At 45.1% G+C, this 23,943-nt stretch overlaps 1 protein-coding gene across 1 annotated transcript; it reads left to right on the plus strand.

Annotated features, from left to right (window-relative positions):
• Positions 1-13,237: 13,237 nt before the first annotated feature.
• Positions 13,238-19,883, plus strand: LOC129720443 (uncharacterized). The gene is made up of 2 exons (XM_055671928.1): positions 13,238-15,418; positions 19,854-19,883. Exons 1-2 carry the CDS (start codon positions 13,238-13,240, stop codon positions 19,881-19,883), a joined length of 2,211 nt encoding a protein of 736 aa, XP_055527903.1.
• Positions 19,884-23,943: the final 4,060 nt, after the last annotated feature.

Raw genomic sequence — 23,943 nt, forward strand, 5'->3', positions numbered from 1 at the left:
TTAAATGCAAACGTTATGCTTGTTAATAGTATACAGTTGACGAAAACCTAATGAACTTTTGCGAACAAACAACATGCAGTGCAGTCTTTCTCAGTCTTTTCTATTTTCCCTCATTCTATCACCTACGTCCCCACTTGCAACAAGCGTTAGACCTCTTCGTAGACTATCACGATGTTTATTTTCATCATACAGCTAGCAGTTTTGTTCACCGTCACATGGCTATTCTGTTCAATCGAATTTTCAAGTTACATTGTTTAGTCGTGGCAAAGGAGAAAAGTTAAGAGAAAGACAAAGTACCCTAGGTCATATTCATCGTTTGCTGCCTAGGAAAGTGTTCTGCGGTACATCGTGAAGCTGTTCTGCTCCCGAAGAAAACGAAAAGAAGGCACAATTCGATTAATTCATAGCTTTGTAAAAACTAAAGCCAACCGTCCTTCTAACTTCTAACCGTCCCTCTAACTTCTAGCTTCTAACAGAATCCAGCAAACCTGTATTTCACCACCAAGGAGAGGTTTCATACAAACCTCTAGAATTTTACATTAATGGTGTCGAAGAGCTCAGCAACTTCTGGCAAATTAATTTTATATGTGTTTAGGTCGTCAAAGCAATAACTTCAAAATTCAATAGATGGGCCATGTAGATTTTATGAGTTCAACGCAAAAACCAAATTTAAAAGTCTTTGTAGAGATAATCTTCCAGATGGTCTCGAGGTACGATGCTGGCCAAACAAGCCAGTCGTCTTGGGTTCGAGTCTCGGCTCGGGAGAGACTGTTAGTGTCAGTAGGATCGTAGAGCTTGCGTCGCAATTGTCCTGTACACTAAACAGTCGGCTGCGAAGTCTGTGTATAAAAAACAGAAGGTCGAGTTCCGAATCGGAATGTAGCACCAAGGCTTTGGCTTTGCTTTTGTAGGGATGCAGAGGTATACTCGGTCTCTAACAAAGCAAAGACTTCATTCGAACATTCCTTCCTTATTGTTGGTTCCGTGCGGCACTGGCATAACTCGAAATTCATAGTTCCAAGAGAAACTTTATTGAAAAATTAGCATTCAAAATTACCATATCCACGAAAACTATGAAGAAGTTAAAATTTCTTTTTTACCTTCTTTGGTGCATGTTTTTAATTTGAATTCCAAAGACACATCAGCTTATAACTCGTGTTTGGCATCGTTTGACATCAAATTTCAAAATGGAAAAATTTTGAGATGCGCTGGTGTTACATGAAACCAACTATATCCCCACCTGACTGTATGGACGTGGCCTTCGCCGTTGTTGGTCTATAAAAAATCGAGTCTTTGAAAGATGCGCAGTGAGAAGGAATTACCAATCCCAGTCGTTCTTTCAGTTAATTCGTTGTGCATCTTGAGTGGCTCGGGCCCATCACGGAGTAGCAACCATTGATATGTACGGTCAGAACTAAACTAAGCTCAACGCAAAAACCGTTAAAAGTCGACAATAAAAGGACCAGAATCCATTTTAACGAGATTTGTATTACTTCATCTGTTTTGCAAACTATCACTCAACAACTTCTCACATTTAGAAATGAGGGTCGTGGTGTAGAAAAAATGGATATAAAAATCGTATTGAAAATTGGTTACGTATTGTATGTATTTTGAATTATAAAAATAAAACAAAAACTGGTTTCTAGAGAATTCATTATAATGTTCCTTTCTAATTTTAGAAAATTCGAGAAATTGTTGCACCGTGATTTGATATTGATATTTTTTCCTTTGTTATACTAAACAAAGGTTATGAAATCGGTCGAAAATCGCAAAATAGATCCATGATCCGGAGGGCCGAATCGTATATACCATTCGACTCCGCTCGACGAACTGAGCAACGTCTGTTCGTGTGTATGTGTGTGTATGTGTGTATGTATGTTGTCTGTATGTATGTGCCGCAAAATACTAACGCACTTTTCTTACAGAACGCAATATCCGATTTTAATGATCTTATACGCAAACGAAAGCTACTGTGCTCCCCCAGAATGCTACCTAGTAGATTTTTGATTAGTGGCTTGATTTTAAAATATTGATCAAAGAGTATTTTTTATATAAGAAATTTAACTTTTAAGGCAAAATTATGACACGGAGTGCCATGTGTTGTATACCAATTTACTCAGATCGACGAATTGAACAATTTATGTATGTTTGTGTATGTGTGCCTGTACGTATGTGTAAATATGTTGTTTATATGTGTAGTATATCAAAATCGACCCAAAAAAGAAAAATAACAAAAAAACTCTCTTTAAGCAACGCTTATTCCGATTTTGATGTTCGCATGCTCAAATGAAAGCCCCAGAGATCTTTGAAAATCATACTGAGTGCGATCTTTTATTGGTTGCTTGAACTGTAGAGCTTTGACCAAAGTATATTTTAGACATGGTTTATTTACTTTCTGGATAATTTTTCTCTCTCACTGCTCTTTCCTCTTCTCTATCCCTCTTTTTCGTATCGCTATTTATTTCTCAAAGGAAATCAACAATCATGGACAACTTTTCATAATCTTTACACTCTTCGTAGTGCGTCTTAACTGGTGTAAATAAATTACCCTTAAGCTTTTTCTTGGAAATTTGAATCAGATTTTAGAAAAAACTGCTATGCCTACTTAGCTCCTTTTCTTCCGAAGCTCCCATCCTCACTTTTTATAAAATATATACTAAATTGTACGTTGAACCTAGATTTGCGAAGAGTAAGAAACATTTACAGCTTTCGGGAGTCAAGCATTGTAGTAAAATCTGATCCCACAGTGTGCAAATGTAAAACAATTAGCGATGCAGATATTTTGAAAAGACCTATTTACGTACGAATGTGTAAGTGCCACCCGTTGAGAAAAACACAAATAAATCGCTGTTTTGTTTGCAATGCTACGTTTTGAACAGCTGGAGAATTTTTCAGTTGAACACTTATTTTATGTATTAAATTTGTGACCATGAATCTAAAGTAGCTGGTGAACGTAATCGGCAAAATTAGCAAAAAGTGTTGACGCAACTCTACATGGCTATACACGTTTACTAGTGTGCCCAGGTGAAAAGTCACTTATCTCTATGAATGATACAATATGCCTATGAAATAAATATTGCTTTCTAATTTAAGACTAAGTGCCAACAAAGTATCCATGTTATTCCACTTCTCGTTATCGTAGCAAGATTTAAAAAGTCTTTATTTCGGATTTTTTCATACAGCCTAGGCCTTCGAAAAGAATAATGTTCTCGCCTACACTCTGAAAATCTAAAATTCTCAAAGATCGTGGAGAACTTTCCTTTTTAGATAATGCATTTGAGATAGAATTAAATTGACAACTTTCATCAATAGCTATATTTTTTTCCTGTATAATTCTAAACCACCTGACTTACAAGTGGAGAACCAAATCGACCACGTTCTAATCGATGGTAAATTCTTCTCTGACGTCATCAACGTTCGCACCTACCGCAGTGCGAATATGGATTCGGACCATTACCTTGTTGCTGTATGCATGCGCTCAAAACTTTCGACGGTGCGAAACACGCGTCAAAGTCGCCCCCCGCGACCAAACATAGGGCAACTACGGGACGCCGAGGTTGCACGCGCAGCAGCTGGAAGCAGCATTACCAACGGAAGAGCGGCTTGGCGCAGCTACTCTTGAAGATGGCTGGAAGGACATTCGATCAGCCATAGGTAGTACTGCTGTAGCGGCGCTTGGTACTATGGCTCCGAACAGGAGAAACGACTGGTTTGACGACGAGTGCAAACAGTTAGTGGAAGAGAAGAATGCAGCACGAGCGAGAATGCTGCAACACCAAACGAAGGCGAACGTGGAGCGCTACCGACGCGCACGGAACAGGCAAAACTCGGTCTTACGGAAGAAGAAGCGCCAGGAGGAAGATCGAGATCGCGAGGCGATGGAGGAACTGTACCGTGCGAATGACACACGAAAGTTCTACGAGAAGCTGAACTGTTCCCGCAAAGGCTATGTGCCACAAGCCGACATGTGCAGGGACCTGGGCGGCAACCTTCTCACGAACAAGTGTGAGGTGATTGACAGGTGGAAGCCGTATTACGATGAGCACCTTAATGGCGATGTAGCAGAGAACGACGACGGAGCGGTAGTAGATCTCGGTGTACGCGCAGATGACGACAGAATCCCAGCCCCTGACCTCCAGGAGGTTAGGGGGAGATCGGCCGGCTGAAAAACAATAAAGCCGCTGGAGCTGACTAACTCCCCAGTGAGCTGTTAAAACACGGTGGTGAATCACTGGCTGAGGCGCTACACTGGGTTATTGCCAAGATTTGGGAGAAGGAGGCAGTACCGGAGGAGTGGATGGCGGGTACTGTGTGCCCCATCTACAAAAAAGGCGACAAGTTGGATTGCTGCAACTACCGTGCAATCACGTTGCTGAACGCCGCCTACAAGGTACTCTCTCAAATTCTGTGCCGTCGACTATCACCGTTTGCAAGGGAATCCGTGGGGCAATACCAAGCGGGATTTATGGGTGCCCGCGCCACCACGGATTAAATATTCGCGGTACGGCAGGTCCTACAGAAGTACCGTGAGTATAACGTGCCCACACATCACTTGTTCATCGATTTTAAATCGGCATACGACACAATCGTTCGAGACCAGCTATGGCAGATTATGCACGATTACGGCTTTCCGGATAAACTGACACGGGTGGTCAAGTCGACGATGGATCGGGTGATGTGCGTAGTTCGAGTTTCGGGGACACTCTCGAGTCCCTTCGAATCTCGAAGAGGGTTACGGCAAGGTGATGGATTATCGTGCTTGCTATTCAACATCGCTTTGGAAGGTGTGATACGTAGGGCTGGTATCGATACGAGTGGCACGATTTTTAGAAGGTCTGTTCAGCTCTTTGGCTTTGCCGATGACATTGATATTGTAGCACGAACCCTTGAAAAGATGACGGAGACGTACATCAGACTGAAGGCTGAAGCCAGACGAATTGGACTGGTCATAAACGCATCGAAGACCAAGTACATGAGAGGAAGAGGTTCCAGAGAAGACAGTGTCAACCTCCCGCCACGAATTCATATTAGCGGTGATGAAATCGAGGTGGTAGACGAGTTCGTGTACCTGGGCTCACTGGTGACTGCTGACAACGACACCAGCAGAGAAATTCGTCGACGCCTTATGGCAGGAAATCGTGCCTACTTTGGACTCCGGAGGACGCTTCGCACGAATAAAATCCGCCGTCGCACGAAGTTAACCATCTACAAAACACTGATAAGACCGGTAGTCCTCTACGGCCACGAAACCTGGACTATGCTCGTGGAGGGGGTTTTCGAACGAAAGGTGTTGCGTACCATCTGTGGTGGATTGCAGATGGAAGATGGATCATGGCGGAGGCGGATGAACCTTGAGTTGCATCAGCTGCTGGGAGAACCACTCATCGTTCAAACGGCGAAAATCGGGAGACTACGGTGGGCTGGGCATGTCGTTAGGATGTCGGACGACAACCCGGTGAAAATGGTTCTTGATAACGATCCGACTGGAACGGGGCGCACAGCGAGCAAGGTGGCTCGATCAAGTGGAAGACGACCTGCTGGGCCTCCGCAGACGACATGGCTTGCGAGCTGCAGCCATGGACCGAGTTGAATGGAGACGACTCCTTCGAACAGCAAGGGACACTTCGGCCTGGAGCTGACTGGTAAGGTAAGTATAATTCTAAACTATATTTCGAGAGCAGGTTTGTAGAAGTTTGGTTCAATTCGTAAAAAAAACTTGATGCTGATTCATAAATCTAGGACCTGCGATTTCTAAAAATAAAGCGAATAAGTAGAACCGCATTAAACTAACATACATGTTTGCTGTTCTAGTATGAAATCAGCATCATTGTCATCTATTACTGTTTCCCCACGTTCGATTATCTCAAAAAAAAAAATCAATTACTTCTAGCCAGCATTTAAAAATTGGTTTGTGATCGAAAAAATAAGACTCACGTACTCCAGTGATAACATTCATATAATTTGCAAAAACCACGTCAAGCTTTAATTCAATGATCGTCTTTGGTTAACTCGCCGAAAACTATCTTTTAAATTCATTTCATCCATATTGAAATTGGACTTATGATGGTATACGATTTGTAAGTGACTGGCCAAATATGTATAAAGTAATAGTTAGTATAACAAAGGTTTCTGCACTACTAGGTGGATTAATTTAGGTTTTATTCGCATTTTTATAATACACTGGTTACAAATATATTTATTAGAAGAAACTATTCGATTGTGGCAAGTACGTTTTCACCAAAACATCTTGAGCCATCGAATGAAGTCATTTATCTGCCTTTTTAATTTCGAATGGTAAGTCAATGAGCCGTCTCTAACTTACATTAGTGGGAAATACAATAAACAGAGACAGTTCAAATGAATATTAATGCTGTAACATTATACTGAAATAAATCGTCTTGGTTTCTATACAGGCTTACCCACATCTAGGGGGAGAAAGCTGCCTTGCCTACCAAATTGGAGTTGGTGAACCCACCAAACGGGAATCGAATAGTAATCTACGATATGATTTATTTGTGTGTTTACACGTGTTGGCCACACAGCGGCACGTAATTCCCCCTGCCGCTGCTCAGGCCGGCTGAGAGTTGTGAATCAATTCGGTAGATTAACATTCAGTTGATTGTTTTGAAAAATGTGAGAAGGGCTTGTTTATCTTGCCCTATACGGGTGTTTGATCTATGTGGTACCTCGACTGAAGTTTGTCGTGGTGCAACCTGGGGCTCATTCAAGGGGCTGGTCTTTCTATCTATTAGTTTAGGTCGTTTGTTAATTGCAAATTTATAACTGAACTTATGTCAGTTTTGTGTATAAATTCTACAATTTATAAAGTCATGATTCTCAATCATCGCCCTGCGAGTCGATGGCACTCCGTTATACCCTATAACATGCTACCACATCATTGCCCAGCTGGATATTCACATTTTTCACACTGACCGATCAGCAACACTTCGAATATGGCTAACGATAAACAACATAAACACTCACAAAAATACTCATAGGCTATTGATATGCGATATGAATCACAGTAATCATTGCCTTAAAAAGATTCTCGTGCTTGCTTACAGTCAGTCTTGCGGTAGCTCGAGCATTTACGTACTGTGACGTAAGCTTCAAAATCTGGAGAAGCATATGAGATTAAAACAACTAATAATATGAACTAAACACAGTTCTGCTCATACGTTATTTAGTGACGCTTATTTTTAGCTAGTGGATGAGCAATTACACTAAATGTTTAGATTATTCACGGAGCTATTCACTTTGCTAAGAACCTGGCCTTCGGAACATCGTTAGATCCTAAATGAAAAAAAAAACGTATTGAATAATATCAGCTTCAGAACAATCGACGAACTGGTTTTTAAAGTAATGTTCTCAAGTTTGATTGTGAGTAGAGTTCAGAAATCAAAATTGGGAAGTTGGCTAATCCGTTTATCAATTAGCGGCTGCTAATGTTTTGGGTTAGCGGTGCTAACTACTGTCAATTGTAATTGAGTTGTTTTCGACTCAAATGAGTTTTGTTTACAACCTGACTAGTGCAGAAGGAACCAGTAAATTACATCGCGATTAAATCGATTAAAAGTGCCGCCAATCTGTCATACCACCTATCGGTTTGCTCTTGGCAGGCAGGTAGGCCGACCGGCAGCGTTGCAAAATATATTCCGCCGACCTGTCGGGGTCCGTTTCGAAAATATGGCAGTTGGAAGGCTGCAACTTTCAGTTGGCAGCAGAGCATGTAATACAGAATCAACAGACAGACGCCGGTGCGAGGCAAGCAGACTGTTGGCGCCACGTTGACAAGTTACTGGTAACCATTGCCAAGGGAAAATGAGTTGATACTTAATTAGTAATGCTTTTGAAACAGATTGCTAGAACGAAACGGATGGTAAGCATTCTTCTGTCGGTTTTGGGTATTTCTAGCGTCTATTGACATAAATGGTGATTACAAATTGCATTCTATATTTGCTTCTTTGATAACCTTTTCGTCGGTGCGTATACGAAAGGTGTAGACTTCGTATTGTTATCTATAGCTCGACCAAATCAAATCGTAGTCGTTTCCATAATTATTAGCTGTTTTGCTGTGCGTCTGATAACATTCGCTTGTTTTGTTGTGCTCTTGCAAAATTCATGATTCAAAATTCCCGTTTACGCATGAGCGAAACTTTACAGGTATTTTACACCTTAAGTTAGAGTTAATATTTCTCGCATATGCATTCGTAAATACTCAAACTAATCACTTGTCTCGATGTTGTTTCGTCATGAAATTCGTCGTCGCCAAAAACGATGATCACTCTCGCTAACCTGAGTTGTATTTCAACCCAAATTAGTGCCCGCGCAGAAGTTACCATTTTAAGATATATTAAACCCCAAGGGGCACTAGCAACCGATCATCCGATTAAATTGTCATAAAGAAATAAACAACAACAAAAAAGTAGTCATTTTATTGGAACTTAAAACACCCACCAGCCCGAGGCATTGCTGCTAGAAAAGGCACTAATCGGTACACGATCGCATGAAAACAACCCAAACTGAAGCTAACGATAGATCATTTCCCCGGGGCTGGTAGGCTGGCTGGCGCCCACACTACTTAGCTGAGTCGCCTAGATGCCGCCCTATATGAAGATATTCAGGAACTCCCACGACATTGTGAGCTCATGTTACCCATGGGCGTGCAAACAAGCGGTAGGTCCCACATTCAATCCAATTGCGTTATTATACCTGTTTTTGGATATGAAATAAACTCTATCATAGTACAGCGATTTACGGTTTCATGTTACGGAATGGGAAGAAAGAGTGTTGAGTCGAATTTGTTTGATTTTTTTTTTCTAATTTATTTTTTTTTTTTGAAAATATGTGTTTTTCAATTGATTGTTATACAACAACAGTATCGCACGCTTAGCCTTGGGGCTAATAGCGGTCTCGATCAACTAGATTAGTTGAGAGAATTCGTTATCGATATTGTTTTTTTTTTTCATTTTGCATGTGTAGGATAAGTACAACTGTTAACACAGGGACGTTACTGTGCGATGTTACCACAGGGACGTCGAGCTCCCAGCAAACCGACAACCTTGCCGTCTGACTGTAAGTAAGACGTCCTGTCACTCTGGAGGGCCCTTTTTGAGCTGAGTCATTGGAGAAAGCACACGCGCAACCGACCGACTGAACCGATTGTCCAAATTGTTTAATAAGAAATTGTATTAGTGAATATTTAAAATTGAAGTGAATATTTAGAATTGTATTAATAAATTGGAGGTAATATTTCGTGATAGATTATGTATTAAGCTTACTATTTATGCACTTTAAAGGAAGACTTAACCTAACCCAAGTTGGCCAGCCGAGAACAAAGGCCTGCAACAAATATAATAGCCACTGAATTGAAAGTTACTTAAATTAAATTTAGACGAAAAAGCATTAAAATTTCTTGTAGATTGAAACAACGCAAAATATAGTTTCGATACCAGTAGCTGCGCCTTTTTAATTCGCTGCGCCAACATCTTTCAATAATTCAACTGCACGTGCCGATGGCAACGTCCGAGAAACGTCTAAAACCAGCGCTAGAGGAGCGGGAAGGTTGCACATCTTGTGACGATCCAGATGCTGACCAGAATTTTGTCCAATGCGATTCTTGTGATCAGTGGTGGCACTTTACATGTGCTGGTGTCACTTACTCTGTTATCGATCGTGCCTGGATCTGTTCTCACTGCAATACAACACCATCAGTGGTCCCCGGTTCGCCCGTCTTGTCATCGGATAACTCTAGTGATAGTGTGCAAAACAATCTCGCCCTGCTGAAGCAACGGCAGCAGCTCGAGCTACAAAGAATGGAGCATCATCTAAAGCAAAAATTTCTGGACGAGCAGTTAGAGGTTATAAACCAAGCTACAAGATATCCTCATCATCGGAGTGAAAATAGAACAATCATTGATTGCGTTGGAAATAATCTGGAGCAAGAAGAAGGCGCATTGGATAACCAACAAATTCCATAAGCAGCATCTCTGCCCACAGATCAGCACGGTCAACACAATGATACGACAAACAAAGGCGCTACGAGTGGTCGAGCAAAAAAAAACGACTGTCTGGATCACGTCTGCCAGCCAGCAGGATAGTTGCGTAGTGGATATGGTACACAATCTTGGACGTAAGCTTGATCGCTTACAGCTGCAGTCAGCTCAGTCATCTCAGGCGTTGGACGATATACGTCAGCAGCTTGAACAGTGTAAAGAACGGCTCGGTTTGGATTATACCGGCTTTCAAATAAGTCCAATGCTAAATAGAAACAGGTATGATTTCCAGAATTTTCCCAGTGAACGAAATACAGATTGCCCACAGCCTAAAAACTTAGGCGCGATAAAGAAAAGTAATACGACGGGTGATGGGTTCGCAATGAGTGGTATAGGTAATAATAATTGTTCTAAGAGTGGGTTTTCGGATAAAATGTACAATAAAGCTCTTAGTAAGTCCTCCACGATCCCTTATAATGAAACTTCCGTTAGTGGTAGAGAACAGTATCGTAACGAAGTCTGGTTTTGCGATGTCGAACACAATATTCCGAATGTGCAGCAACAGCAACACGCTCCTTTCGTTAGTCATGAGCAGCAGCGCGAAGATTTCGCGCGCTCATCGGATAGAAATAATCATTCTACTCCGCTATCAGGGTTGTATAACCAGCAGCGAGAAAATGCAAATCGTATCGGTCCTACGTCACAACAAATAGCCGCGCGGCAATCTTTGGCCTGTGATCTTCCACAATTTGCAGGTGACCCAGCAGAATGGCCAATTTTTATATCTAATTACGAGTACACTACTGCGGCGTGTGGGTACACGCATGGGGAAAATATGTTGCGTTTACAACGGTGCCTTAAGGGGCCAGCTATGGAGACAGTTCGTAGTCGTTTGGTGCTACCGGCCGCGGTACCGCAGGTTATCGAAGCGCTTCGTAGGAGATACGGACGACCAGAATTGTTAATAAATGCACTATTGGAAAAGGTGCGGAAAATTCCGGCACCGAAGGCTGATAGACTGGAAGGGCTCATCGAGTACGGCATGGCAGTACAAGCTCTTTGCGACCACATTGAAGCGACGAACGAGCATGTTCATTTATCCAATCCTATGCTTCTCCAGGAACTTGTGGGCAAACTTCCAGCGGATCAAAAGCTTATGTGGGCTGCACATAAACGACACCATGGTAACGTGGATCTGAAAACGTTTAGCAATTATTTGGACAATGTTGTTAGTGATGCATCCAGTGTGGTGATGCTCGACTCGGAGTCCTTTAGATGCAAGGATAAATTGAAACCGAGAGGATACGTCAATTCTCATTCTGGTGCCAGCCTAGAACAGTCAGTAGCAGTGACGAAGCAGGTAGAGTGCAATTTCTGTGGAAAAATCGGTCATCGTTTGCGAGATTGTTTGGCGTTTAAAAATTTAAGCGTAGATGAGCGCTGGCGTAAAGTAAGAGCTTTGAATTTATGTCAAAATTTCCTTTTTAATCATGGTCGGCGGTCATGTAGGAGTAACAATCGTTGTAATATAGACGGCTGCCAGTATCGTCATCATCCGCTGTTGCATTCCATTCGGCGGACTGCGATCACCAGTGTACCAGCGGAGAGTCACACTCATCAGTATCTCGGCTCGAGTGTATTGTTTAGGATAGCACCCGTTACGCTGTACGGGGGAGCTGGTCAGGTGAATACTTACGCTTTCTTAGACGAAGGGTCCTCGCTAACATTAATGGAAAATGAAATCGCGGAAGAGCTTGGAGTAAGTGGTACCGTGCAGCCACTGAGCCTTCGGTGGACGGGGAATACTTCAAGAGTTGAGGAGAATTCACGGGTTGTCACCGTTTCTATAAGTGGACTGGGCTCACAGAGACGATTTCAGATGTCGAATGTACGTACGGTACCCAGTTTAAACATCCCCAGCCAAACTTTCCAAAAGGAAAACGCCTTTGAGCGGTTTGACTATCTCCGGCAGCTACCATTACTGAGTTACAAGAACGTTACTCCGAAACTATTGATTGGATTGGAACATATTCACTTAGCTGTTCCACTGAAGGTGAGAGAAGGCAATGGAAACGGGCCTACTGCAGTAAAGACAAGGCTCGGCTGGTGTGTCTATGGACGGCAACAACCCGGGGGGCCAAGTTTATGTAATGTTCACGTTTGTGAGTGTAACCCGGACAGGGATCTGCACGATGCTGTGAAACAATTTTACGATATAGAAGAAGTAGGAGCAGGAAAATTAACTTTGTCTACCAAAGCTGACCAGCGAGCGTTGGACTTGCTTGAGAAGACCTTGGTACGCGTTGGGAAACAATTTGAGACCGGTTTACTATTGAAGGATGATTATGTAGAACTACCGGATATTTATTTGATGGCTCTGCGCAGGTTGGAGTGTTTGGAGAAAAAATTGACACGGGACCCACAACTTAAAGAAAATGTTCACCGTCAAATGCAAGAATTCGTCGAGAAAGGATATATCCATAAAGCGGAGAAAGAGGAGCTTGACACAGCCGATCCCCGTAGAATCTGGTACCTTCCTATTGGAGCAGTAACAAATCCGAAGAAACCGGGAAAACACGTATAGTGTGGGATGCAGCTGCTAAATGCTGCTGAAGGGCCCTGACCAGTTGGTGTCCTTATTGGGAGTTTTGTATCGCTTCCGGCAGTTCAAGATTGCGGTGTGTTCAGATGTGAAGGAGATGTTCCTGCAAATATTGATGCAACAGAGTGATAAACATGCGCAGCGAGTTCTTTGGAGAACCGATCCAAAGCAAAAACCCGATATTTTCCTAGTAGATGTGGCAACGTTTGGATCGACCTGTTCGCCAGCGTCAGCCCAATTTGTTAAAAATAAAAACGCCAGAGAGCACAGTGAAAAGTACCCCAGAGCAGCCGAAGGGATACTGAAGAGTACTTATGTAGATGACTATCTAGACAGTTTTGGATCAGAGGAAGAAGCATGTCGTGTTGCGCAAGAAGTGCGACAAATTTTCCGAAATGGCGGATTCGAGCTAAGAAACTGGCTCTCGAACAATAACGGCGTATTGAAGCATCTTGGGGAGAAACAAGCTGCTATCAGTAAAAGCCTAGTTATGACTAGCACGAGTTGTGAGCGCGTACTTGGGATGCTATGGAACCCGCTGACAGATGAACTCTCGTTCAGCACCCGTATGAGCGACGAAGTTCGAACGCTTTAGGAAAACAACATTATACCAACAAAACGTCAAGTTTTACGTTGCGTCATGACGCTCTTCGACCCTTTAGGATTGTTGGCAACTTTCCTAATCCATGGAAAGATTCTTGTGCAGGATTTATGGCGTGAGGGAATCGGATGGGATGAGGAGGTTGGTGAAAATCCGTTCAGAGACTGGTGCAGATGGATCAAGATGTTCGACTTTATAACGGATGTTCGAATTCCTCGCTGTTATTTTCCTGATGCATCGGTACAAACCTACAATCAGGCTGAACTTCATGTTTTTGTTGATGCGAGTCTTCTCGCGTATGCTTGTGCCTTATATCTGCGAACGACTAATAGCAACGGTACGCCTCAGTGCACGTTAATCGCGGCAAAGGCAAAAGTCGCACCGCTCAAACCTATGACGATACCGAAATTGGAACTACAAGGCTGTGTATTGGGAACCAGATTGGCGAAATTCGTCGAGAGCAACCACTCGGTCACTATTGGCAGGAAAATTTTGTGGACAGATAGCTCAGTCGCCCTTTCGTGGATTCGGGCTGATCCTAGAAACTACAGACAGTTCGTAGCGAATCGGGTTGGCGAAATCCAAGAGTCAACAACCGGTGACGAATGGAGATGGGTCCCCTCTGAATCAAACCCTGCCGACGAAGCTACAAAGTGGGGGACTGGACCATACTTCGGCAATAGTTTATGGTACAATGGACCAGAGTTTTTACGCTGCTCCGAGAATAAATGGCCGCGTGCCGCTGATGACGTTGTGAATACCACCGAAGAAATTAGATCATCCATTCTTTTTCATAAAGCCTGGCAGCCAGTGATTGAATACCGTCGTTTTTTCAAATGGGAGAGGCTTCTGCGGAGTGTCGCCTATGCGCTCCGATTTTTGTATATTTATCTAAAAAAGGGGAAAAGACACGGCCATCTGACGCAGCCGGAACTGGAAGCGGCCGAAATTGAAATATTAAGGCAAGTTCAAATGGAATCTTACCCAGATGAAGTGGCCACTCTGAGAAAAAATCAAAAGCTACCAAAGGATAAACAGGAGCCAATCGAGAAGTCGAACTTGATTTATCAGCTTAGACCGATGTTAGATGAACAGGGAATACTGCGGCAAAATAGTCGAATTGCGACAGCAAAGCATATAAACTATAACGTACGCTGTCCGATAATTTTACCACGAAAACATTACTGTACAGGACTACTTGTGGAGAAATACCATCGCACCTACCATCACGCGAACGCGAAAACTGTCGTGAACGAAGTGCGTCAATTGTTTGTCATTCCGAAGCTCCGAACGCTGGTAAGAGAAGTTGGACGAAATTGCCAGTGGTGTAAAGTGCGCCGAGCGCAGCCTGCAGTTCCGCCAATGGCACCGTTGCCATTTGCCCGCCTGACTGTATACGACCGACCGTTCAGTTACGTCGGACTGGATTACTTTGGCCCACTGTTGATAAAACAAAACCGTTCTACTGTTAAAAGATGGGTTGCGCTCTTCACGTGCTTAACGGTTCGGGCAGTGCATCTCGAAGTAGCGCACAGTCTTACGACTGCATCGTGTATTTCCTGCATACGTCGTTTCGTTAACCGCCGGGGTTCACCTGTAGAAATATTTAGTGACAATGCTACCAATTTCCATGGGGCTGAACGAATACTCCGTGAGCAAATCAATCGAGAATGTGCGATGATGTTTACTAGCTCTAAAACGAAGTTGAGCTTCATCCCCCCTAGTGCACCACATATGGGTGGCGCATGGGAGCGCCTAGTTCGCTCAGTAAAGGAGACAATGTCAGAAGCATATGTCGAAGGGAAACTGAACGATGAAGAATTGCATATCTTGATCGTAGAGGCAGAGGGCATCGTAAATAGCAGACCACTAACTTACCTACCACTCGATTCCGCGGAATCCGAAGCTCTCACCCCTAATCACTTTTTATTGGGTAGCTCGAGTGGAGCTAAGCAACCGAACAATAACATCAACCACTCAAACAATACTTCTCGCGAGTCGTGGGATCAAATAAAAGGTCAACTGGATTGCTACTGGAAGCGTTGGCTAAAGGAATACTTGCCAGTGATCAGGAAACAAACTAAGTGGTTCGAGAACTCTCGACGTGTCGAAGTTCGGGATGTTGTATTGATAGCCGACGAAGGCAAACGGGATGCATGGACACGCGGACGTGTCATTGACGTCATCACTGCACCAGATGGTCACGTTCGCCAGGCTACAGTGAACACTGCTTTTACCCATGCTGAGCAACCTAAGCTGAACAACTAAAGCCCTTTGTCTCCCCGGGACCGCCGTTAGGCATTACTTCAGGGAGAGGGCCCGTCGTGCTTTTCGCACTTACCTCTATGGGTAGCAGAGCAGCCTATACAGGCCAGTTAGTTAACCGTTAACTAACTGGGGCACGTCGATGGTTTCCCGTCGATTGGTGCCCTGCAAAATACTAACGATCTGTGATGCTGCCGTGATGACCGCATCCCAGATTTCCCTATTTTCGCACATCCTACGCACTATATTCTCTGGCGTGGTGTCCATCCCACTTATTGCCAGCATTTCGTACCGTACCCGCTCGAAGCGCGGACATGTGAAGAACACATGCTCTGCGCTTTCTTCCGCACCCGTACAAGCGGGGCACATAGGGGACTCGGCGTACCCGAACCTATGCAGGTACTGCCTAAAGCAGCCATGGCCTGACAGGATCTGTGTCAGATGGAAGGTTACTTCCCCATGGTGCCTATTAATCCAGCCTGCTAACTCTGGGATGAGTCGGTGTGTCCATCTACCTTTTGTAGTGTTGGACCACTCCCGCTGCCACCTGGCCATTGAGGATGACCGTATGGTGTTGCGAATACCCCTCGTGTCGCGTTGGTCGAATCATTCTACATCCTCTTTGACGATGATGCTGATGGGCATCATGCCAGCCAGGACGCAAACCGCCTCGTACGACACTGTTCGGTATGCGCACGCGACCCTTAGGCACATTAGCCTGTACGTACTCTCGAGTTTGCCGCGATGGCACGAGGTACTCAATACCTTGGACCACACTGGTCCTCCATACCTGAGTATGGACGTGGTCACGCTAGCAAGGACTTTGCGCCTGCTGCTACGAACCGCTGAGCTGTTTGCCATCATGCGAGACAGCGCTGCCACAGCCATGGATGCTTTCTTGCAGGTATAATCGACGTGGCTCCCGAACGTGAGCTTGTCGTCGATCATAAATCCCAGAAGCTTCAACAAGCGTTTTGAGGCGATAGTGCATGTACCGGCACTAATCGATGCCTCCTGCTCAGACTTTCTGTTATTAACAACAATAACTTCAGTCTTATGGTGCGCTAGCTCCAGTTTCCTGGAGTGCATCCAGTCTTCCACTACGCGTATTGATAGCGCGGCCTTTAACTCTACCTCTCTAATAGACTCGCCATAGACCTCAAGAGTTATGTCATCGGCGAAGCCCATGATCACCACCCCTGGAGGGAGTGTTAGTTTTAACACGCCGTCATACATAGCGTTCCACAGTACCGGACCCAGGATGGAATACACTAGCACTCGATTCTGAAAGTAGTTGCCTAGAATTTTGTACAGCGACGTCGGCACTCTGAGACTCTGTAGCGCTAAGGCTATGGAGTCCCAGCTGGCACTGTTAAACGCGTTCTTCACGTCAAGCGTGACGATCGCGCAGTAACGAATGCCCCTCCTCTTGCGTTGGATTGCAACCTCAGCCGTTCTGGTGACGGAGAGAATTGCATCCACCGTGGACCTACCTTTTCGAAAACCGAACTGGTTGCTTGATAGACCGTTCTCACTTTCTGTATATTTCACCAGTCTATTGAGGATTACCCTCTCAAGCACCTTGCCCGCCGTGTCCAGCAGGCAGATTGGTCTGTATGCCGATGGGTCACCTGGTGGTTTCCCAACCTTCGGCAACAGCACCAGCCTCTGGCGCTTCCACACGTCCGGGAAGAGGCAGTCGTCAAGGCATTTCTGCATGACCGCCCTGAACAACCCGGGGGCTTCTTTGATGGCCGTCTTGATGGCCAAGTTCGGGATTCCGTCTGGTCCTGGAGCCTTGCCTACCTTCAGGGAGTTTGCGATCTCGATCAATTCATCTTCTGTCACCCTTACCGCATCGTCAGCCTCTGCACGGCTGCCGTCACTCACGGTAGGTGGTGACTCGTCAGCCGGAGGGCAGGGACTTGGTTCGTGGCTTGGGAAGAGGCCCTGAATGATCGTTTCTAGCATCGCTGGTGATTGTTCGGCCGGGGCTAGCGCACCTCTAGTCTTGGTCATAACGATCCTGTAGGCGTCACCCCACGGGTTCGAATTGGCACTGGCGCAGAGTCGTTCGAAACAGGCTCGTTTGCTGGCTCTGATTGCGCTCTTAAGCGTTGCCTTAGCGGATCTGAATGCGATACCGCGTTCCGCTCTTTGCTCGTCGAAACGTGCGCGTTGCATCCTCCGTCTTGCACAGAGGCATGCATTGCGCAGGCCTGCTATCGTATCGCTCCACCAGTATGTCGGTGGCCTACCCTCTCTAGGCGGACGAGACCTAGGCATCGTGGCGTCGCACGCCCATGACAGCATCGAATTTAGATGGTCCACATCCGGGAGCAGTTCACCCCCTTCGTGCTTCCATCTAATTGCCTGCCCAAAAACATCTGCATCGAAATGCAATGTTTTCCAGCCGTAGAAGGATGGAATATTGGCCCTACTCGCTGCTTGCTTCCGCACGCCTACCTCATAGCGGATCGATTGGTGATCGCTATTCGTGTAGCTGTCGTCTACCCTCCAGTTCGTGATCAGTCCCGGGCTGCAGAACGTCACATCGATAATCGATTCGGCACCGTTTCTACAGTAGGTGCATTTTGTACCAACGTTAGCCAAGTCTAAGTTGAGCTTTGCCAAAGCTTCCAACAAGACCTGGCTCCTCTGGTTTGTACAGCGACTCCCCCACTCGACAGCCCAAGCGTTGAAGTCACCCGCAACCACCAACGGCCGTAGGCCCATCAGTTCCACGGTTGCTTGATCGACCATCTGCGCGAACGTTTCGGTAGACCAACTTGGCGGAGCATAGCAACTGCAGTAGAATACTCCATCCACTTTGGCAATAACGTACCCCTCTCTGGAGGTCGACACAATCTCCTGGACCGGGGACCTGCCTGTCGTGCAAATGGCCGTCTTCCCAGACTTGTCCGATACCCAGTTACCGTTTCCGGTTGGGATACAGTATGGGTCCGAGACGATGGCCACGTCCGACAACGACTCAGCAGCCGCTTGGTGTAGCAACTGCTGCGCCGCATAGCAGTGGTTCAGGTTTAACTGTATCACCCTCAGGCCTGCGGCTTAGTAGCCGGCCGTGCAGCCGGACACTTGGGGCCTCCCATGGCGTGTTTGGCGTCCCGTTTACCGGTGCATACCAGACACTTGGGAGGTGCACCGCAGTCCCGTGCCTTGTGGCCTGCGCCACCGCAGCGGCGGCATAAATTGGACCTGTCGGGCCCTTTGCACGACCAGGATTTATGCCCCCGCTCAAAGCACCTGAAGCAAACGTCAGGCTGTTGGAAGGTGCCCAGAGGGCAGACCGACCAACCCACCTTCACCGTGGCCTTCTTCAGGGCCTTGTTGCCCTCCGCTAGTGGAAGCTTTATGGTAGCAACCTGGGTGCTGGCCGGGCCCCTGCGGAGACGAACTGCCTCTGCGGTCACTACCACTCCACACTCACGTTCGAAGGCTTGTGCTATGTCGCACCCTTCGGTGATCTCGTCCAGGTTTTTAAGCTGGAGAGTCACTTCAGGAGTGAGGGCTCGGATTTTAACCTCCTCGCCTAGCACTTCCTGGGCCGTCTTTTTATAGGCGCAGCCCTTGCCCTTCGCCTCTTTGCGGAGTTCGAGGATCATCTCGCCGGTGCGTGACCGACGAATTGACCTGACGTCCGTGCCGAGGTCTTTGAGCTTGGGTTCGCCTCTCATGGCCTTCAAGACTTCGGCGTACTTAGACGCATCGGTCTTGAAAATGAGCGCGTCACCCTTGCTCCGCCTACTCGCCCCTTGCGGCTTCTTATTGCGGTCGCCGCGCTTCGCGCGCCGTTCCCGCTTCTGCCGCTTCTTATTCACCACGGTGGTCCAATCCGTGGCTTCGCCGTTTGCCGGTTCGCCGTTTGCCGGTTCTTTGCTCGGCTGGACCGACGAGCCAGCTTCATGGCTGTCACCGAACAACCGCCTTCGTTGCGTCCTGGGGGCCGTTTCCCCCGGAGAGCCCCTCGCACGTTTGCCAGTCGGTTCGGTTGAACAGACTCCGGCAAACGATGCTGCAGCTGTTTGTGTGTATTTAGACACAGCTGCAGCACTCCCTTTTTTAGGCTGGTTGAGCCTCGCCTCTAGCGCAAGTGCCTTGCTTTCGGCATCGTTAGCCCGTTTAAGGGCTTGCGAAAGCTCGGACTTCGCGCTGCAAACGTTCATACGTAACAACAGAAGACATTGTTTCAGGTCTTTTGAAATGTTGCTACGTTCGTCCGTGAACTTGAGTATTTCATCAAGTTGTACGGACACCGCCTCCACGCTTGGGAACTTGTTCATGTGGCTTTCTACCGCAGAGAGTAGCATAGCCCCAGATATCTGTTCCCGCTCCTTGGCAGTTTTAGGTGTTTCCACCTTACCACCAGTCTTCGCGGTTCCGGTTGGTGCTGGCTTAGGCGTGCCCGCCTTTGCCCCAACTCGGAATTCCCCTGTCGGTGTCGCAAAAGGTGTACCAACCTGTGCGCCACCTTTACTGGCCTCGGCCAGTCTCGGTGGAGACCGGGCGATGCCCCGCCTGGCAAACGGGTTTACTAACCCGTCCGCCCCCTCCACTACCTTCGCCTCTTCGTCGATTTTGTAAACAAACATTTTGGTTAAAAGGGTCCCCCTTCCAGCCGCTATCCTTGGTCATGGTGGAGTGGTCGCCTATATGGTCCCATGGTGGCCTATGCCGGAGCAGTGAGGTCATGGCTAGTGAAGGTCGCCATAGCCCCTTATGAGCAGCTATGACGCCTCCCGACCGGCGTAAGTCAGGAAAGGGCATCTGATCCCACTCCTGCCTGGTTCCCATCAGGCAATGACCGCGGAACGTACTGGAAGGCCTGCCAGGTTTTACGGGACGGAGACCCCTGCAGCCGTATGCCACCTCGCCGTTTCAAGCCGTTGTCACACGACTTTACTAAGGGAGCTCGGTGCAGGTGCCAGCTCAACGTCATGGTATAAAATCGTATTCCCTCTCAAAAACCTAAAAACACAGCGACCAGTACACCATAATTGGGACCTTACTGGTATCAGCCCCAATAGGCAGGTTAGTGCATTTGGATGTTGGGAGCGGCACTACTCGCTCCGTCGAAGCTACTTACGGGTGTCCGTGGCTTTTTACGGGGAATCGACTGCCCAATGCCCGAAACCCCACCACTCCCTAGGCAAGCTCCCGCTGCCGGTCCAGGACTAATTGATGTTATCACACACCTATCGGTGGTCACACACGTGTGCATGGCCTCGACGGTCGCCAGGCGTCGACCCGTGGTGGCCTGCAGCTCGGCCAAACAGTGAACACTGCGAAAGGAGTTATTAGACGACCTGTATCCAGAATAGCGGTGCTCGACGTAGGAATCGATGGTGCGACCGGTAGACCGCACCCGGGGGAGGATGTTAACACAGGGACGTTACTGTGCGATGTTACCACAGGGACGTCGAGTTCCCAGCAAACCGACAACCTTGCCGTCTGACTGTAAGTAAGACGTCCTGTCATTCTGGAGGGCCCTTTTTGAGCTGAGTCATTCGAGAAAGCACACGCGCAACCGACCGACTGAACCGATTGTCCAAATTGTTTAATTAGAAATTGTATTAGTGAATATTTAAAATTGAAGTGAATATTTAGAATTGTATTATTAAATTGGAGGTAATATTTCGTGATAGATTATGTATTAAGCTTACTATTTATGCACTTTAAAGGAAGACTTAACCTAACCCAAGTTGGCCAGCCTAGAACAAAGGCCTGCAACAAATATAATAGCCACTGAATTGTAAGTTACTTAAAATTAAATTTAGACGAAAAAGCATTAAAATTTCTTGTAGATTGAAACAACGCAAAATATAGTTTCGATACCAGTAGCTGCGCCTTTTTAATTCGCTGCGCCAACAACAACGATACACCATGCCCCAGTGCTGAGTCGAGAAAATTTCCAGCTCGAAAAGATCCTCGACTCGATCGGGAATCAAACCCGATATCACAACCGTGTGGGAGAGCTAGCCGACCGACATCACTAACCACTGAGCCACGGGGACCACTATTGACTATTGATTGATTGTTATAATGAATCAATTTTCCCTGGATGACGTACAAAAAAGTACGTTTTCTTGAATGATTCAAATTTACAAAATTCAATTTTAAATATGTCGAAAACTGTTCATTTCGCCAATGATACTGTCAGCGTCGCTGAAAAAGGAACCCTCGAATCCCTGGTCGCTAAATTCTAAACCTGCGATTTGCGTTCTTCGATCAGCGGCGTTACATTTTTGCCTTTCTCCTAGTAAGGTATAGCAATCACTGGAAAAACCGAAGGTATAAAAGTGGTCCCAATGGCCGAATGTCATATACCACTCGACTTCTTTCGACGAACTGAGCATTTTCTGTATGTGTGTATGTATGTGTGTATGTGTGTGTGTGTGTATGTGCAACTTTTTTTTCTCACTCACTTTTCTCAGAGATGGCTGGACCAATTTTCATAAAATTAATTGCAAATGAAAGGTCTAGTTGCGCCATAGGTTGCTATTGAATTTCATTGTAATCGGATTTTTAATTTAAAGGTTATGTATCAAAATGTAAAAATCACGAAACATCAATATCTCAGAAACCACACAACCGATTTCAATAAAACTGGTTTCAAATGATTGGGCTGCCCCAGAACCCCTAACTTTTAAATTTCGTTATGATTGAACATATGGTTCAAAAGTTATGTGAAGAAAAGTTATCCTGAGGTTGTTTAAACTCACTCATTTTTCTCAGTGCTGGCTGAACCGATTTTCACAAAATTAGTGTCAAATGAAAGGTCTAGTTGCTCCATAGATTGCTATTGAATTTCATTGCAATCGGATTGTAACTGTGTCCGTTGTTCATAAAAATGTTAAATCACATAATGAAAGTAAACATATTGACTTTCTCCTAACGATCACTGGTCAATTAAAAGTAGAAAAATGATAGAAATGGCCGAATATCATATACTACTCAACTCAGTTCCACGAATCGAGCATTTTCTGCATATATGCATGTATAGGTGTATATGTTTGTGTGTAGGTGTGTACGTGTGTATGTGCACCTTTCTTCCGCACTCACTTTTCTCAGAGATGGTCTGACCGATTCTTTCTATCTTGGTGTCAAATGAAGGGTCTATTTGCCGCTTAGGTTACTATTGAATTTCACTGTAATCAAACTTTTAGTTTTGGCGCTGCGTCAGAATGTGAAAAACGCTCTTATATCTCAGAAGCTATGAACATAGTTGAACTCAAATTAATGGGCTTTTGAACCCTTAAACAATGACTTACATAATGTTTAAACATGTGGTTTGAGAGTTACAGAAAGAAACGTAACCTGCCGACTGTTTAAAACTACAGCTACGATCAAAATATGTGGCCTCAACATCTTTTAAATTTGATATTGTACTATTTCAATGCTTGCGGCCTTGCTCGGGATTGAAGTTGAAATGTAAAAGTCATTTCTATCATTTCACTTTTTGCCTTTCTCCTAGAAAGGTATAGCAATCACTGCAAAAACTAAAGGTATAAAAGTGCTCAAAAGGGCCGAATGTCGTATACCACTCGACTCAGTTCGACGAGCTGAACATTTTATGCATGTGTGTGTGTGTGTGTGTGTGTAACGCTCTCCTAATCTCACTCGATTTTCTCAGAGATGGCTGAACCGATGAACCGCAAATGAAAGGTCTAGTTGCCCTATAAGATATTGAATTTTATTGTAATCTGATTTCTAGTTTAGAGGTTATGTATCAAAATAAAAAAATCACGAAACATCATTATCTCAGAAACTACACAACCGATTTGAACAAAATTGGTTGCAAGTGAACGGGCTACCTAAAAACCCTCAACTTTTGAATTTTATGAAGATTGAACATATGGTTCAGAAGTTACAGAAAGAAACGTGTTCTGGAGACTGTTTAATCTCACTCATGTTTCTTAGAGATGGCTGGACCGATTTTCATAAAATCAGAGTCATATGGATAGTCTTGTTGCCCCATAAGACCCTAATGATTTTTTTTGCGAACGGATTATTACTTTCCCTGTTATGTTTAAAAATATGAAATCCAGCTATGAAAAGAAACATATTCTGATGACTACATGGGCTCACTCACTTTTCTCAGAGATGGTTGACCCGATTTCCACAAAATTAGTATCAAATGAAAGGTCTAGCTGCCTCATAACACCCTATTGAATTTTGCTGTAATCTAAATGTAACTTCGTCTGTAATGTATCGAAATGTGAAAATCACTAAACTTCATTATCTTAGAAACTACACAACAGATTTGAACAATATTGATATCGAATGAACGGGATAGTTAAGGGTTAACTGATGAATTATGATTGAACACGTGGTTTTAAAGTTTGGCTTCCCCATACGTTCCCTTTTCATTTGATTGTAATCAAACTTAAGCAACCGCTATGTTTTAATTTTTAAAACAACGAAAGTCTATCATCTCAAGTATTACACGACTTATTTGA

This window comes from Wyeomyia smithii, chromosome 2 (genome assembly GCF_029784165.1).
Source record: "Wyeomyia smithii strain HCP4-BCI-WySm-NY-G18 chromosome 2, ASM2978416v1, whole genome shotgun sequence".
Lineage (NCBI taxonomy): Eukaryota > Metazoa > Arthropoda > Insecta > Diptera > Culicidae > Wyeomyia > Wyeomyia smithii.